This window comes from Pocillopora damicornis, chromosome 2 (assembly GCF_964200805.1).
Source record: "Pocillopora damicornis chromosome 2, jaPocDami1.2, whole genome shotgun sequence".
Classification (NCBI taxonomy): Eukaryota; Metazoa; Cnidaria; class Anthozoa; order Scleractinia; family Pocilloporidae; genus Pocillopora; species Pocillopora damicornis.
The window spans coordinates 15,330,536-15,349,150 of record NC_142671.1 but is presented as its reverse complement, the minus strand read 5'-3'; the positions used below and the strand labels follow the sequence as shown (position 1 = coordinate 15,349,150).

Here is an 18,615-nt window from a genome sequence, read left to right as displayed (position 1 = left end):
ATTCTATTTATCTGCTATTACAACGAAAATACACGCCTAAACTACGTGAATCCAAGATTGACATCACTTATTCGTGATTTACAAAAATCCCAAGCTATTTCCTGTCAACTTGGTTTTAACAGCTGTTTCTTATTATACGCCGATCAACACTTCTGTAATTTACACCCGCACGCAATATTTGCTGCACGAACGACACATCACGCAACGTCACAGGATGTTACAACCCAAACGCGCACGCACAATTTCCATAGGCAATTCGTTATCTAATTATTTCAGGCCATTATTATTCTGACAAGTCTGCATTACCATGTTACGCTCAATTATACACCTACATCTTAAGTAACCCAAATGTCGTCAAAACTTTAGCTTAATTACTAAATTAGGAAATAAAGTATCACTCGATACGCTTACAAGATTATCACGACAAGTTTCTTATCACCCGTAGTCTTCTTGTTCAATCAGAGAATAGCGATGAAGAGTTGAAAGTGACGGGTGTTGGTTTAGAGAACTCAAATCGTTGTCGGACAGCTCAAACGGACACTCTAAATTTCAGGGAAGTCAATTTGCTCTGCGATCCAGGTATTTTTACGGACAGAAAACACTTAAGAAATATGAATTCCGTTATTTTTTCTTTTGATAATGTGAGGGAGTGGATGAAGAAAGAGGGATTTCAAGGATTTGCCGACGTCTTCTTTGGTAAGCCGATGTTCTAGTCACGTTTCATGAAGTTTTTACGAGGTCACCTGCTGCTGTGAAGCAGTTCCGTGCTGTTGTCTTACAAGCAGAAGTAGAACATGAGGCAAACATTAGTTCTCCTTTCAAGCACTTAAATCTACTAGTTCTCTTTGAAGTTTCTTGTCCGGAAAAGCCTTATCTGCTTGTCTTACAATTCTATAGAGTAGCAGGCAAAGCATTCACTATAAAAGACTGCCTTCAGCCTTCCTTTTGGCACTGCTTAACTATAGAATATGTGACTGATACGGTTCTGTTTCCTTATTTTATTCCGTAGAATGCTCCTGAAGCAAAAAAAGTGGCCAAGGAGGCAAGGACAGGAATGCCTCCCTTCATCATATTTGAGTGGAAATTATGCTCCCTAGATAATATCTTTATCAGTGGGGAGCAAGAGCTCCTGATAAAGATAAATAGGGGGCACATAGAAGCGCTGATTACTTTTTTTATCGTTGTATTTTGTGTGTTATGTGGAGTATCCGAAAGAATGTGTAAATGTGTATCTCTTATTGCAGAGTTACATTTTAAAAAATGAGGATAACGCAAGACTGCCAACAAAATTATTGCAATTTTTGAATGAACTAAACTGCTAAGGCTTTATTTTTTATGTTTCGTTGGCGATTTTGAGATTGAAAGCAATAAAAGTGAGAACAAGATAACCCTACTGCATTCAAATGTCCTCTTAGCTTTGGGGTCAATTTCACTACTAAGAGTGTTACTACAATGCATAGGATGTTGTTTTATAACACAAGTGGAAGTGCTGATTTACACCAATTGAGTGTAAAATTCATAACAGTGTAAAATCACCTCGTCTCGGTGTTGGCATAGCTGCAACGCATTTTACACCAATTCAGTGTCAAGAGGCACTCTTTTAGAGTTAAAGTACACTAAAACAGTGATAAGTCAGCACCATTGTGGTGTATAGTTACACTTCAGTTACATGACATGAAAACGAATTTTCACCACGTTGGTGTAAAAGAACACCGTTTCAGCGTTGATGAAACACCAAAACGGTGCTCACACAGCTGCAAAAATTTACACTTTTTTGGTGTCACCATAACACCTTGACTTTTTGTGTGCGGTTTGGTTTATACCTGGTGTAAATAACCAGCCCTCACTGTCCAACTCCTTTTACACTAGCGTAAAATAAGAAATTCGTCATTACATTTTGAGCTACTACCTAAGTTGAAGCAAACGACAAAAAACTAATTCGGTCAAAAAAAGGTAAACAAACCACACACACACAAATAGAATAGAACAAGAGTGGTTGAGGATGGAAAAGGTTAAAACAAGTCAGCGGTTAAGTATATGCAAGATGTACACCCCTCGACTAGGTTTTTGTATGTGCAACTGTGTCTAACGTGTAAACTGGTTGGAATTTCAGACATGGTTCGATACCAGCAGTTATTTAACGAGTTTTTTTTAATGTTTTTGGATCATTTGCTTGTGCATTGATGTGATTCATCATCAGTTGTTTCCAGAGCCTTTAGGAAGGAGGAAGTGAGGTAATGGCTGATCGTGTGCTTCAGAGAGAAGAGCTGCAGGCTTTTGAAGTAATTTAAAATCGTAGCTTTGCTTGCGTCCTTTATCATATCTCAACCATACATTAAAGGGGAATGGAGGGTTGGCTGTTAAAATTAAACATATTTCAAGCGCGCTCTCTCGAATCCGCCCCAGTCGTCTCCCCCTTATGTGATAAAAAAAATTCACCCACACTTACTGTTCAACGCATTCTTTAATTGTAAGGATAACTTTAAATTTCGTCTAAAAGCTTATCATTCATACCACTCTGAGTCTGGAGAAAATCAGATTTTAAAGTTAAACTGATTTCCATGTCCAAATAACAATTAACATTATAAAATAATTCAAATAGTACACGCGCTCTGATTGGCTATAAAACCATTTTACATGAGCGTATGTAAACACGGTTTTCGTTCCTCTTTCATTAGTTCTTTTATAGAAGAAATATAAAATGGTTTCCGTGTTTACATAGCGTGATGTAAACACTCGATAAGCTGGAAACCACTCTGCTTCGCGTCGTAGTTTCCTACGGTTATCTCGTGTTCTCCCAACCTCCCGCGTGTTTACATCAGGCTATGTAAACACGGAAACCATTTTACATTTCTTCAGCGTAAACGGGCATTTTTGGTTCTTCAAAACGTACTAGTTTTTGAGAGCTCCACTTCATGAACACTGTTCGCACACAGGCTGGTTTAAGAGCTTATTTATCCGCCGAATGGAAGTTATTCTTGGTACACATTGACGGTTTCCCTTATCTATATAACTGACTATTTACAAGGCGAAGACGACAGTAAACAGTGACGAAGTGCGCCAAAAATTGTGATAAATAGAACCAAAAAACACGATCTCTGATCATGGCCGCTTACGTCAGCGGACCATTGGCAACGTGTTTCTGGTGTTAGAGTCTCAGTGCGACAAAGCAGTTCCTAATCGTGGTAACCAAAGATTAATCTCAGAGATTTTTTTCAAAACGTATTTACTTAGAAAATAAACTAGAAAATAATGTATATTTTTATACATAAAGCCAAGTGAGGCGGATGTTATCAGGATGACTCGGAATTGGGTGAGTCCATACTCTGTGTGCATGACCGTCTCTATTCCAGCTGGCAACAAACCCACATAGATATCATATCCACATTACCATCATCATTTGATACAATGAAAGGATGAGCCTGCAGTTCACAGAAAACACAAACAGATCTGGTAAGCGAATGAATCATATTCATATATAATTATAAACCATTTTCAACCAAATTTTTTCGTTATATTGCAACTTCAATCAAACAATTAAAACTGAACTTTACGTCGTAATAATCACAGTCAAAGTTAGGGACTACTGATGTGCGATACGTCGAGACTACGGTACCTCCTACTAATAAATCAGAGGGACATCGCCCGCGTGTTTCGTTTGAGGGGTTTGTGGGGGGAGGGGACGTGCGTGTATTACTGTTCAAAACTCCATGTAAGCATGAACTTTTCATTGGCTGCTCCCTGATTACTTTAAATCGAAAGAAGTTGGCTTTGAATGACCCATCTTATTCGAAAAGGGAGGTAAAAAATTGAGAAATAAAACCTTTCAACTATTACTGACAAGAGACTTCTTGCCGCTACTGTGTCGGGGTTTCGTGCATTTAACCGAAGCAAACTTTAACCACGGCTTATGGCCATGAACTGCACGGTTCAGTCGTGTGTTTCGTTCGTCAACCATGCGGGAATCACCGCGTTATGGCCGTGTCTTAATGTTTAGTTTGAGGACCAAAATATATGTCTGTGCGCATGCCCGAGCAGCGGGACGAGATACTTCTCGCTTAAGCGAACTAGTCAAAATCAATAATATGTTACAAACATTTCCAATGAAATTGCAATGTTATGAGAAATGTCTCAGCACCTCCATGACTCTCCTGTTAAACGAAAAATGCATTTAAAAAATTATTTTACGCAGTGGATGCTTCATTAGCTCCGAAATAGTTCCTGTTTGATTCTTAATGTAATACGACCGCATGGAAAACGATAAAAAGACTTTAGTAGAAAACTTTTTCACCTAAACATAGTTGATCAAAATAATCCTTATCCTACGTAGGGCACTTTTCAAACCAAAGCCAAAGTTATAATAACAGCCAATCAGAAGGGAAGAAAATATCAAAAAAGACAATAAGAACTCAGAGCTAAAAAAAGCAAACTAACCAGAGCTCGGGGGAACGCGAGTTATCGAGTACCGATAGGTTTCAGTTGTGACTCTGATCAGTGGAGAAAGTGGCGCGAGTATTATTAATTAATCACTCAGTAAAGTAAGAAAAACCAAAGCAATTCTGGATTACCAACGACGCTATTGAAAACAGTTTTAAGCCACTTACTAATCGGATTAAGTTCAGTATGGACGAAGAGTTCCTTCTTCTTGAAAAAATAACGTCACCAGCAGGGATGATAATTCTATTAGGTTGTGTCAAAACTCGATTACAGGCAGGCTGTAGTTCTTAGCACAAGAAATGTTCGCGAAACGTTGACTTCGCATTTTTCTTTTTACTTTTGATTCTTTCCTATAAATGATAGGCGTGGAAGAGTGAAGGCATAAGGATAGAGGATTGCCTTCTCATGTACGAGGGAGAGGAAGTTTGCAAGACGTGCAAGGATCACCCAACAGCCTCACAAAAGAATCATGCTGCCAGTTATTTTGATCCTCTCACTAAAGAGTTTCCCAGTTTAGGCAAGAAATGCACCAAAACAAAATGAACATGTTTTCTTGATTTTACTCATATTATGTAGTTTTGATTAGAAAGAGGAAAGAGAGTGCAAAAAGACAAAAACTTGAACCAACCATTTTATGCTAACGCTTTCAAAGAATTCCTCTAAAGTCACAAAAAGTGGTAGTGCTAAGTAGCACTGGCCTGAATGAATGAAATAATGTATCAGTTGCATGCCAACGAGAAGTCGAAAAGGTGCATCAACCGCCATGAAAAATTTTGAAAGCAAATGAATAAATAAATGGATAAATGAATGCATAGAGGAAGGAATTTACTTACCATAGCAACCCTTATCTAATATAACGCGACAGAAACACTCGAGGGGACCTACTAGGCCTAAGCAGGTGGAAAAGTCGGTCGATTGTTCCTGTTATCGCAAAGATTTCCATTTTCAAGCTTTAAGAATAATCTTCTGTCGGATCTACTAGTACAAGCATTCAGTAGGTGGTAATTGCCAACGCCGGATAATTTTCGTATCAAACTACCTGTTCTCATCCTCATTCTATTCTTATCCTTACAGCGTATGCGAATACGTTGTGGAACGATGTTTTTGATCATTTTCTGGTTCCTTTCTTTCCTACTTTTAGGTTCTCATTTTGGGAACAGGAGAATGTCGAAGTCTAGAGATAGGAGTGGCGGGAAAGAATTACGAGTCTCATGTAAATCGATGCCGAAGATGGACTAACGAATGCATCGGGTACCATATCAACGGAAATATTTTCGACGCTTTTACCGCAAACTCAATCATTGAAATTGAAGGCGCACAAGACAAATATGTATTACACTCAAATTGTATAGAATTTAATATTTGCAAAGCGAGCTGTGCAAGCTATCACCAATTCAGACTATCGAGCCTATTCTGCTCCTTTATTCTCCAAACTAAAGGGATTAAAGATATTTTCCGAGTCAATACCTTTGAAATCGCTATATTCGTGTTTGATTATCAAAATTACTTATTCCCCACATTGCTTCTCATTGTTCTTGTAACAAATAGCCAAAGTCATTTCTATGGTACCAGAACAGTTAGTAATTATCAAACGCATGTGTGTCGTACAAATCTCAAGCAATTTACAATTCTCTACCAAAGCAGAATTATGCAAAAATAGCGCAGTCCTTAGAACCTTTACTACATTCTTGAAATATGCTGCCTACTTGACGTTTCATTCACTCTGAATAGTTTGCAAATCAAATCTAAACCCCTAATGATTACACGACAAAACCGGGCTCTTATCTGAACTCGGTATTTACCTGGGAAGTAATATTAGCCTTACGGATTGAGGAGTTTTAGGAGATAAAAAGCTACCGTGAGGTTTGGACAATTCAAATCTCTGAAACCTCAAGAAGTTTTCCCATTTACGCATGAAGACTTTGAACTTGGGCATCCTTGCCAATAATGGTATATATATACTAAGAGACGCAAAAGGTGTATAATACGTTAAGCAGGGCCTGTGTACAAAAGCGTATTGCTCGAGAAAGCGTGATAAGGGAGAGTTCACACTACTAACTTCTCTCTCCATTCTCTGATGAATTCAAACTAGGCCTTCGATCATACTAAATGCTTTTTAGATGCTAGGTACTTGGTTTTCTTGGAAAATGTTTTGTTTGAAGGAATAGACACGCGTGGGTATACAGGTGAACAAATTTTGCAACACAATACTAGTTTGCACTAAGAAAAAGGAAATTTTTCTGAGTCTCCTCTTTTCAGATCTTTGCGTCTTTTTCTATCTTTGTCATGTTAATCGATCTTTAGAAGTGAGACGCTTGAGGACTTTATGAATGAGAAATATCTCCGTGCCTGTTTGGTGACAGAGACATGTATTCGTTGGGATTCGGTCCTCCATCAGCTGAGACAATTCGTGAGGCAGTGCTGTTGTTCTCCTTTGATAAAGCCGTGTAATGCTCTCCGGCCCCTGTCGAGGCCCTCTTTGATCCCTCCAAGGCTCCTTTCGTTTTTAAACCGCTATTTCCCCAGTTGGCTTTCTTACGAGCAGCTTTCGGATTCATTCTTGCCGCCTTATGTGGTGGTGGAATTGGTGGAAGAGGTCGAGAGGTGGCCGTTTCATGGAAAGTGGGAGCTATTTCATATAAGTGGTTAGTGTTGTCCGAGTCCCTCTTTGGCATTGAACTGTTATTTGTTCCCGTTCCCAGGTCGATTTCGTCACAGTGGTAGGTTTCCTCTTTATCACTCCTGTAGGCCATGTTGCTAAAAGTTGCCTGTTGGTCTCTAAGTCTAACTTTAGAAAGCTTTCGATTTTGGAAGATAACGTAAACAATTGCAGCAATAAGAAAGAACACAAGAGATGCAAGAATTGATAATGTTATGATATAAGTAGTCTTTGAGATTGTACTTCCGTTCTGCGAGGACCCATCTGTGGAGCAAAAATGATATCAAAGTAAACTTGATGAAAAAGGACGCATCCAATGCATCCCAGATGGCGTTCGTTTTTAACAAAGTTCGAGGTATTTGAAATCGTAAAAATACACATTTCGTGGCCTTTGATACACTTAATGTATCCTTACCAATATCACGTTTACAATTTTCCTTGTCACAGCCTGATAAATTAATGATGAGTTTGAAAAAAAAAATAGACAACAGAACACATAAAAAAGCTAAAGCTCACCACTGGTCTGTAAAGAAGCTGAATTCTGTGCTTCATTAGACACACAGGAGAAATGAGTTTCATTTTCGTGGCAAAATGCATTGTTTGGGCACGGGTGGCTCTGGCACGGTTTCATGGCTGCAAAGTAGCAAAACGAAAAAATCAAGACCTCCAATTCGAAACATGGGAGGAATTCAGCCCTCTAATAAACTTTATCATATCTTATTTGTTGTGACGTAAGTTGCATAAGCATAACTTTATTTGGTCGCTAGTTAGAACTTAGGGCTCAACATGGATACAATTATTTTCAAACAAAGATTTCAATTTAACGAGGAAAGGAAAGAGAATTGAAAGCAAAAACGTTCAAAATTGAATGAGCAATATTCGCAATACCCTAAGAAATTGTCTGGTGATTGATGACAAAATAGAGTTTATGGTGCAGTAGTCAGGAGTTTTGGTGGAACATCACCTAGCCTCGCTTTCAGGGATCATCATAACATGTTCCAAAAGTTCGTCCCACTTGTTTCCAGACTGGACATAACTCCATAGTTCTATTGATTTGCAACAACAGAGGAAGGCAAATAAACTTACTGATGGTAATTCGCTCCTCACAACGATGTCCCGAGAGCCCATCGGGACACGAGCAGATATATGAAGATTCATTGCTGAAGCACTTTCCACCATTCATACATGGAGAACTCTGACATGGATTAGATATTGCTACAGGAATAAAACAAAAAAGATACCCTGACTAAAGTGATCACTTTGGCCTGTATGGTAAGAAAGTAATAACACAAGTTCGTGCAGATACCTCCTGAGATTATGCAAGTTTTTGCGTAGCTAGAGTACAAGGAAAGAAATATATATGCATTAGCTTTTTGAACCGATCAGCGGAAATTAGTAAGTTTTGAGGCTCAAACAGGGTAAATCACATCCAAACCCTCAAAGCAGAGAAAGGCGGGTGAACTAGATTTCTGTTGCGTCTGGTATGCGGTGAGCTCAGGAAAGATTATTCTTAACCCTTTGCAATCTTTAAAAATCAAAGTTTTGAACTCAATCGTAGTATTCTCCTTCAAGATGGGAACGTTACTTATGGTTATGGTTAGCGCATGAAGCTAACAAATGGAATCTGAATCCCCTAGACGTATCTTTTTTTTTTTACTTTGATATGGTACATGATATGCGACTGTAAATCCGTTTAATCAGTTCGTGTCATTCCAAACACAATCTGCTCGCTGGTGGTTATCTTTCACATATACAGCTTGAAACTGTAATGTTGCTTGCTCAAATTCCATTTTCATTATCGCTGTGTTTATTACAAACAATTTTTTGAAACTTTTAAGGAGCTGCAATCTGATAAAAAGTTTGAAAAAGTTGTCTCACTCACATTTTTCACAATGGATTCCTGTGAATCCTTCTGTGCAGTTGCAAATAGCACCACCTCCAGTGTCAATGCAGGTTCCTTGATGTTGACATTTGACCTCATAACATTTTGAAGAGATGTCTAGGCAAATAAAAGCGAAAAGTAGAGAATATTCTTGGATGTCTTTGGTGTACTCATTGGAAGAGAGAATGATAGGCTGCTTTAGATAATAAAAATCAGTTGCAAAGATAAAAGAGTCGTGAAATCCCCACTATATTTAATCGTATATGGTTTTTTTGCGTAAATGGAATAGCATGTATGTGGTGTAAGATTGGACCAACCGCATTATTGTAGGACGGATGGAAGGAAAATCCAGAAAAGAGAATACCAAAAACTGTGTACAGCTCACTACATCCCCGTGTTTTTCATCGGTTTTTTAGTTTTGCTTTGTTTTGTTTTGTGTTGTTTTTTTTCGTCCTACGTGTTTCGCGTGTTTTTGTATTCCTTTACCTCACTTGAATCAGGAAAAAAGTAAGGCTGGGTACGTTATTGGGATACGTTTGTCTCAATGAAAATTTGAATTAGATCGTGAGGAGGTCATTTTATGAAAATGTATCAATACCAGCGAGTGTCCAAAAAGTAGATAGGTCACCTGTTTGATATGGTAATTTGCATAATGCTGTTGTACCCCATGATCCACCGGAAGTGTAACCATACCCATCTTTTGTACATTCTCCAAGATTGGTCTCGTTGCCAAAACATCTCCAGTTGCTGAACCATTGCAGCCCTTTCCTCGAACCAAACTGATTATTATAACCAAAAGAAAGGCTTGCAGGGTACCCCAACTGGCGGCATACCACGTGAGCAGCATTGAGGTCCCATCCCCAGTTACCTACTGTTCCCCACTCTCCCAAGTAAAACACTTCTACTCGTCCAGCATTACTAATTGGAGCACCAGCGAGCCTCAAATTCAACACTAAGAGTTCAGAAATAAGTTGTCATGGTAGTTCAGGTTTTAACTCCGCCAGTAAGATATATGCTGAGGTTGAATTTTAGCATTGGTTTAGGATTTTTCTTTTCAATTGTTGTTCATAATAGTTATGGAACTGAGAGGACTCAACTCAACGGATTTTTTTTAACCAACACGGTTCTGTTCCCTTTCACTTGCCAAATTTCAGTTTTCGCAGAAAATCTTCTCACAATATTTGTGAGTCAGCAAATATCACATTCACTTCAAACCCTTCACCTCCACAGTCAGTTTTTGTCTATTTTTTTGCCTTGTGAGTTGACTAAGGGAAAATTTTCTATTAAGTCATATTTCTGGTGGTTAGTTTTTATTCCTAAAGCAGACAATGACAGACAGGTTTTGCTCGTGGGTCTTGGGAAACCCGAATTAACGACACTTCTTGACCCATTACCATCTGGTACTCATTTCCCACGACAATATCACCAGCCTGATAAAAAAAGTCTGTGCATATTCTACAGCCCGATATTTACACAAGTACTCGGTTGAGAATAGTTATTCAGCAGACATGGTTTGATGCTACTCTGGTTTACAGATTTAATGAATGTAACCGAAGAAGTTACAATTCATAGACCCAACGTTTCGACACTCCTGTCTAGTGCCTTCATCAGGGGTGATCTAAACGCTACAACAAGTGGTCCTTTAACATGATCACTAATTAACTGCCTTTTTTCTGACGAGGTGTAAATAGGCATTGCGTTTTAAAGGAACGTGGGCGAAGTCAATATGCCAAGCTTCCAAACAAAGGCACTTATGGTGACGCCGATTAGTGGTGATAATTTTAGAATTATCCCACCCAATTGTATGGTTAGTTAGTTCTTACTTCCTGACGCCTATTTACACCTCGTCAGAAAAAAAGGCAGCTAATTCGTGATCATATAAAAGGTGTCAATCCAAAGACATCTCGAAGAACTTGGTCTACCCAAGGCTGTGTAAAGAGCAAAAAGAAGTTGCCGACTTTTATTTAACAAATATAGAAGCCTTGACTGTCCTCTGTTCTGTCGTTGAAAACGCAGGAAGCGGCTAGAGCACGAAAGAAGTTTCTGGAGAAACACGAGACGTAGACCTTTTCTAATTTAACACTTTTGCCTAAAGTTGTTTCAGTCTCTAACACAGAATCTGTATTCCTTATTTCAGTGGCTTTCTAAGTAGCAAAAAAAGTGTTTGACACAACATTGAAAACCGCGGAAAAAAATGAACTAGTAAATCACAAAAATGTTTTGTCCTCTTTGCTTCCATCCGCAGGTCGCAACTGAAAGTGTCGTTGAATTTGAAGAGTGGGTTGAGCCATTATAACTAAGCCTAGATTAAACAGAACGACCATTTATGACTTACTTTGTGGTGGGTTGAAGTTTTCCTGTCTGCATAAAACACCAGCTGCAAAATCTGGACGTTGTAAATAAGATTCCCACCATCCATGCGGAACGTGTTTGTCCCAAGTTGTCATTGCACAGTCTGAGATGTTCGATTCATTCCCATTACAATGTATGCTCCATATCCACAATGGACCTTTTAATCGTCCGAAAGCTGCGTATTGGAAAATTTCATCGGCGCTATGATATCCCAGCTGACGACACACCACATGACCTGCATTAATATCAATATAACCAGCGCCAAGCACTCCTCCCCAGACTCCGTAATACATCACCTCGATTGTACCAGCAACACTGAAACTAGATCCAGTCAAGCGAACCTTAAAGTCTGAAAAAAAGTTTTTGAAATCGTAAATACTTTTCATCATTTCAGCGTCAACCTCCCCTTAACTTATCTAAACGCTACACTATGTCATAAGCATGGTGATAGTTCAAAACAAGGTACGTAAACACTACATTAGATGTTATCTGACCTTGGTCATTGAAGACAGGTTCTGAGACACCTTTAACAAAAGTCTCAAGGGAGATAAATGCAAAAGTCCTAACGTACAATTTCGAGAACTCTAATAACATACTTATAGCTCTAATGCATAACTCACAGACCTCGCCAACCTTTAAAAAAATTCCTACACCTGAGTCTGCAAATGATTGAGTAAGCCTTTATCCAAGCTGCTCAGAAATAAGGTAATAACTCACCACTGGCCTGTGCAGCACTTGGTTTGCAAATGACACTGAGATCATCGTCACGACTATCGATCGTCAATTGAGGCTGTCTGTAATGAGTGCAATTTTGTATATTACTTTCGTCTCCAAGGCAATCTATATCCCAGGTTCTATACCACTGAGGGCCAGTTCCCGGTCCAAACGCAGCCCGGCCAACTGCAAGTATACTATCAGAGAAGTTTAACTGTCTGCATATTACTCTATCCAAACGGATCCTTTGTATGAGATAGTAGTGAGAATAAAGACTTCCCCAAATCCCGTGAATTCGAAACTCTATTCTACCAGCGTGACTAACAACAGAATTTGTAAGACGTATATCAAATCCTAGGAGAGATATAAAAAATTCATTGTCGATTAAGACGAAAAAAAAAGTATCTTTCACGCTGTTTGTCTTAAAATGGAGATCATGTTTAGTAAATTTTATTTCGTTCCAGAGTGACGCAGGTCGGTGTCTTAGCGAGTCTAATATCTCTGTCTTGCTTCTTGATTTACTCCTGCATCGGTTCTTCAGTCTCACTGATGTAAACTTAATTGTACAGACAGGAAATCTACAAGCTCTGGAACGAAATAAAACTTTTCCTACTCTAATTACCATTGTTATAAACGGAGGGCAAAATGTATGCATGCATATGAGACTTTACCCTTACAACATTAAAAAGGACAGAGGAATAGAAATCCCAGAATTATGGATGCCAACGATAAAAAAGACAACAACGAGAGAGTTGTGCGACTATGGAACGATGGAGGAACATCTTTTCGAAATGCACCAAGAATACCACCCAATCACTGCTGAGTATAATCATTCACAAGATGACGCTAACCCAGTACACTCTATCGCCTGAAGTGGACTAGCAGCAAAGTGTTCGAAACGTCTTGATTCATATGTGGAGTGACTACATCGTCGTTGAGACCACGAAATCAGTGAGGTAAGATGTATGCACGATACGGCTTACATGTAAAAGCAACTGGTTTTCGTGCAATTTTCTAGTCCTTAAATGTTTATTGTGATCTTGGAGTGTGCAAAATTGATAGTCACCTGAATCAGCTGTATCATTGCTGCACATAACATTTGCACAGTAAGACCTTGACCAGGTATAGCCAAAGAAATCCCAAGCACAGTGTTCTAACGCTGATTCGTTTCCATAGCACCCGAAGTTTTGAAAGAAAATTGGCAAAGTAATCGAGCAAAATAATCGTTCTCCTGCCAGTAATGCTGTTGTGTATCTCAGCTGCCGGCAGACAACTGTTGCGTCTTTGATATCCCAGCCGGAGGAGTAAACTGAACCCCACTTTCCTGCATAATAAACCTCCACTCGTCCCATATTTGGCGAAGGAGATCCCCGTAGCCTAACCAGCATTCCTAGGTGTAAAGGAAAGAAATAAAAATTATATCGACTGTTACTGAATCGAAGTACAGTCGCCTTTATTTACAGGTAGACACTTTTCCGTCTCAAGTTTCTATTTCCCTTGCAGAGAGTGAAGAAGTGTCTTTCGTTCCTTTGTGGGAGAGAGACCCTTAATGGGAGACAGGAACCAGCCCTTGGTATGATCAACTAATCATACCATGATCTCCCTTACAATTGTAAAATCAAGCTTAACTGTAAATCGAGGTTTATTGAGATTTTACGGTAACATTTGCAGGAATGAGAAGGTCACGCCAAAATACTAAGTGTATAGAGAGTCTCATTTGAATTTACAATTCTACCTCTCATTTGCATACAATTGGGGGTCACATGACACTTAAAAGTTTGAAGGATTTTGCTTTCTGAGGCACTCAATAGAAACACAACATCACATTTGTATGATCAAATTATGGTATGAGTCAGTTCTGTGCCTTTTGGCATATTTATTCGACCTGATTGTATGCAAATGCAAACATTTCAGCCCTTGAATAATCAAGATGTCAACAGAACACTATTACGGGAAGTAAAAGCTGTGCGACCTCTTTACCAGGCAGCTTTCGTGAACAAGATTTAACCACTAAGTGGACTTGTGGTAAAGTGGCTCGTTAACACGCACCAATAAGGCACAACTAAAAATCATGATAGGTATAAACGTAAAGAAGCGCATTTTTCAGTACCAGTATATCGAGAGGCAAACTAAAACTTAAGAGTTTCCGTGTCCGGTTAGTGCTCTCAAAACACTAATCTTCCATTTATAAGGCTATCAAGTCTACCACAAGTTTTATTATCATAATTTGGTTTCTCGTCTGTTATAGATATACTATGCTAAGCAAAGCTAGTGGGTATAGTTGGTGCAATACGTAAGCATTAACAACACATAATTATTGCCATTCTCTTGAAGATATCTGAAAAAACAAAGTTACAAACCGCTTACCATTTGCCTGGGACAAATCCTTGCATATGACACTAGCAACGTTCTGTGGATTTTGTGATTCAGACTTGTTACCAATCCCATCATGAGAACAGCTCATTATGTTAGCTTCACTTCCAGAGCACTGAAGATCAGTAATCCACACGGGACCGCTGACCGACCCATATACACCGTTTGCCAAAGCTACTTCTGCACCAGCATGGTAACCAAGCTGGCGACACACCACAGTGGCGTCGTTTATATCCCAGTTTGTTTCACTGATTGCTCCCCAGATTCCAGCGTACAACGCTTCCACTCGACCAGCATTAGGAATAGAGGATCCTTGGAGGCGAATTGAAATATCTAAAACGAATTAATAGAACATAACCATCAGTGAAAATAAATTGAACAAGGCTATCAGTTTAAAAGAGACTTGTGCTGCGTTTGCTTGCAAAGAAAAAACAAAGTACCTCATTTCAAAGAGTAGACATTGCCATTGACATTGTGTAGACTTTGAAGGCAAGAATATGGTACCAAACTTTTCCCGTGAGGTAGGTTTTGCATTTCGCTATTTTTTGGCACTCTGCTCCTAAACTATTAAGTATTCTGATACTTGATGTTATTTTTGAAATATTGAACATAACTTAACTGTTTCCGGTTCAGAGCTCGAAACATTTGGAGAAAGCAATTATTACGCTTTACTGTCACTATCTCAGTTTCGATTAAGCAACAGCCACGTTGCTTTTTTCTAATTGGTACATTTTTCAGTAAAAGTAGCAATGATGTCTACCGCCAAATTAAATCAACTGTCTGGGAGTTAAGGGTTCGAATCCCTTCCAAGCTTGATATTTTTTCCAAAATCTTTTTCTGAAATTTCTTAAACCACAGTCTATCTGTGAAAATTATTTGTTTGCATTCACGAGTAAGAAGGAGATTCATCTCATTTGTGCTGATTATACGTCGAAAATGTTCAAGATTATTCTCAGATCTCCAACATTATCAAAGGATATACCCAAACAGCTTCTTGGGCGAAGTACTTTTCCTTGAATGCTTCTTTCAAAACCTATGACCAACACTAGTCGCCCATGCATCAGCTCAGTGAAAGAAAATGACCTGAGTATGTTTTTATCCACGGCCAAACTCACAAACAAAATCTTACTGACGTATAGGATTTTTAATTCATGAAGTTTGCTTGACTTTCTTATATTGTGCACTTTTTATCACTATAAAAGCATGTACAAAAAATGACCCAAAGCAAGCATGAAATCCTTTCTTTCTTGAAATTTAATTCAGATACTTACCGCGGACATCAGTATCAAGCTCATGGGTCTTGCATATTACGCCCGCTTCTCTGCCTTCCCAGACATTACTCTCAAGCCAGCCTCGGTATTGACATTGTTGTAAAGTCTTCTCACTTCCTGTGCAACTCACGTAAGACATCAAGACTGGTCCGGACCCTTCTCCAAACGGTGAATATTTCAAGGCCGTGACAACGCCTGGGAAGCCAAGCTGCCTGCATACCACTTCAGCCTCTGTTCTATCCCAAGACGAAGATCCATCGATACGTCCCCAGACTCCATAAGAAAAGATTTCAACACGTCCAGCGAATGTCACGTTGGAACCAGTTAAACGGATGCGAACATCTATTAAATTGAATGTAGGTTTTTCAGTCGATGAGCAAAAACTTACGACTCAATTTCATCTCTTAAAAGCCAGAGTTAGTCAGAATAATCTTTGCCTTGTGTACTAGTTGGCTGCTTGCTAGCTGCAGTATTGGAATCACCCGTTCTCTCTACAGCCAGCGAGTGCTTTTATTGGTCATTTGATTACTCTCGTTAGTCTCCCTGTAGTAGCCCCTTATCACTCTTACCACAGGCCCCGGCCACAGGGTGGTTGAGAAGGGAGATGCGGCAGCCCCACTCCTCCGCAAGGCAGTGAGTATAGAAATTATCGTGAACAAGGCTCACAATTTGATCAGATATATTTTAAGAGCAAAATTCCACAATGATAGTGATGGTGTAATTTTGAAAACTACTTAGCTTCTGAGTGTACATTTGATGTATCACAGTATGTGCATATATGTAGTGCTACAGGTGCATATATATCTTTTATGGCAAGACGAAAAATATCTTTCTTTATTTCTTTACCGAGTTCAAAACTTACCATCTCTCTTATTTCTATCTACAAACAAACATATCGCTATCGACATTGCTGATGTCAAATGTTGCTTCATGTACATGTAAGAGCTGTTGAACCGCCGCCCCCCCAAATATCTATAGGACGATCCGTTTTAATTCGAAAAGTCGTTTATTACGCTTTCTTCCAACTAGTTGTGGCTCCGTAAATATTCCTTCGAAATTAAACTGATACCCACCAGAATAGTACAGCACAAGCCTCATGAACGTCAATGCTGACATCGAGATCATCTTGTCTGACACTGGGACCTCTTAAGTTTGTGGTACCTAAAGGACAAAAGTGTCGCACACGTTTTCTTATTTCAAAATGTTTATGGTGCAGAAAACAATGGTGGGTTAATCAGACAGCAAAGTAAACAGCCCCACAAAATACTCTTAATACCGATCTCATGAAAGGAAATTTCCTAAAAAATTTCGATACCTTGTTGTTCATTACGGGTTTTAGGATCATCATTTGGTCGCACATATAACTTAGCATCGACAACGAGCAGTATGGATAACTGATAAACCTCCAGGTGCGAAAAACTAGAATGGGGATTTTGAATCTTAACAAGAGAAGAGAGAGAAATATGGTCTGGAGAGTGTTTCATGTATTTCAGCGCGAATGAAGGAAACATCACAACAAGATATCTTCTATGATTTCTCGAGACATGACTAAGACACCTCTGTTGTTTGCGACAAGAAAAGTGAAATATCGATATCAAAGCAAATCCTTGTCATTTATCACAGCAAAAATAAGCATGTTAGGTCAGTCTCCTAGTTTGATTATCTGTTTAAGGCACTCTAGCCGCCTCCCCCCTCCTTTTTAGTGGTTTCGTTGCTCATTTTGTGTCGTTAACACACCTTTTGTTTTCTCATTGATGTAATTTTTTTGTTTCCTTTTTCTTAACATCGTAATTTAATGTAAGTTCTTGTAAAAAATAAATAATACAACAATAGTTTAATTCTCTGTGTCTAAGTGTGAATGGCCATTACAAAGAGTAAGTTGGCGTTCGAGCCTAAGCTCTTTATCAGAGTCGCTCTGACGAAGGGCTCACTCTTGAAAGGTCAGCTATCGAATCTTTTTATGTTGAACAATTCACAGTATCAACTCAGTTGATGATACCTCATTATCAAATAACTGAACACTTTTATCATGCATATAAAAAGCAAACCCGCTCCGTTTTCTTATGTCTCATAAAATTAAAATATGTCATGCTTGGTGACTCTATTGTTTCTCAAGGAAACAAACAATATGGAAATTGAGTGCAAATGTCACTTGCTTATTAAATAGCTTTGACGCACTTATGAATACAAGATCACTAAAAAAGAAAATAAGCTGTGTGTCTGACGTGATTATCAGGTTATATACCTCAGAAAGTTTCTTCTCAGTGACAAAGATGTATAGTAAGCTTTTCCAATTTCTGAGCGAAACCAATTAACCTCAAACCAGGCACACATTAAAATAATTCGAGCAAATCTTAACGAACATTTCCGGGTCGAGAAAAAGGAATTCAACTGTTTTCCTCTCTCGGTCATAGTTCTTCATCACTGTTCGGAAACGAACTAAAAAAACGGGAAAACCCCAATGATCTTGATTGACAGTCTTTTGCCGGCAAAACTTCTGTTAAATTGAACGGTTAAGTAGCAAGTTCAAGGGCATAAATCCAACCGATCTTGTTGTTAAAATCGACACTTCAAAAACCAAACTTTGGTCCTTGCATTGAGTTTTAAGCCCAGCCAAAACAATATACATTACCCACCAATGGTAAAATGTTCACTGTTTTAGCAAACTGAAACATTCTCAGCCTTAGCATAAAATGTTATGCAGAAGTCTAGTTATGATACCGCACCTAAAGTCTGAGCATGAGTGTTTAAGCCAATACCTACATACCTCAAGATAAAAAGAAATATCCAGGCAGGTTTGGTGTTTAGAAAACTAAATGCCTCGCATTAAAAGGTATACGAAGAATTAATAACGATACGGAACACAAATACATGCAACAGACAACAATCCCATCCAAGGGCATCGACGAAGCGTAAATTTTGGACTT

At 38.8% G+C, this 18,615-nt stretch overlaps 1 protein-coding gene across 1 annotated transcript; it reads right to left on the bottom strand.

Annotated features, from left to right (window-relative positions):
* Positions 1 to 5,823: 5,823 nt before the first annotated feature.
* On the bottom strand, positions 5,824 to 18,615 carry LOC149050043 (scavenger receptor cysteine-rich domain-containing protein DMBT1-like). Its single transcript, XM_089196584.1, has 12 exons — positions 18,456 to 18,615; positions 16,762 to 16,849; positions 15,689 to 16,030; positions 14,412 to 14,750; positions 13,111 to 13,434; positions 12,048 to 12,398; positions 11,314 to 11,679; positions 9,607 to 9,930; positions 8,979 to 9,095; positions 8,183 to 8,311; positions 7,613 to 7,729; positions 5,824 to 7,360 (listed from the first exon to the last, which is right to left on the bottom strand). Exons 2-12 carry the CDS (start codon positions 16,811 to 16,813, stop codon positions 6,762 to 6,764), a joined length of 3,060 nt encoding a protein of 1,019 aa, XP_089052710.1. The 5' UTR covers positions 16,814 to 16,849; positions 18,456 to 18,615; the 3' UTR covers positions 5,824 to 6,761.

Excerpts from the sequence above, each read along its gene's own strand:
- LOC149050043 (XM_089196584.1), bottom strand. The coding sequence starts at position 16,813 with ATGATCTCGATGTCAGCATTGACGTTCATGAGGCTTGTGCTGTACTAT. Across the intron at positions 13,435-14,411 it reads GGATTTGTCCCAGGCAAATG|GAATGCTGGTTAGGCTACGG; the intron begins GTAAGCGGTTTG and ends CTTTACACCTAG. Across the intron at positions 11,680-12,047 it reads AAGTGCTGCACAGGCCAGTG|ACTTTAAGGTTCGCTTGACT; the intron begins GTGAGTTATTAC and ends ACTTTTTTTCAG.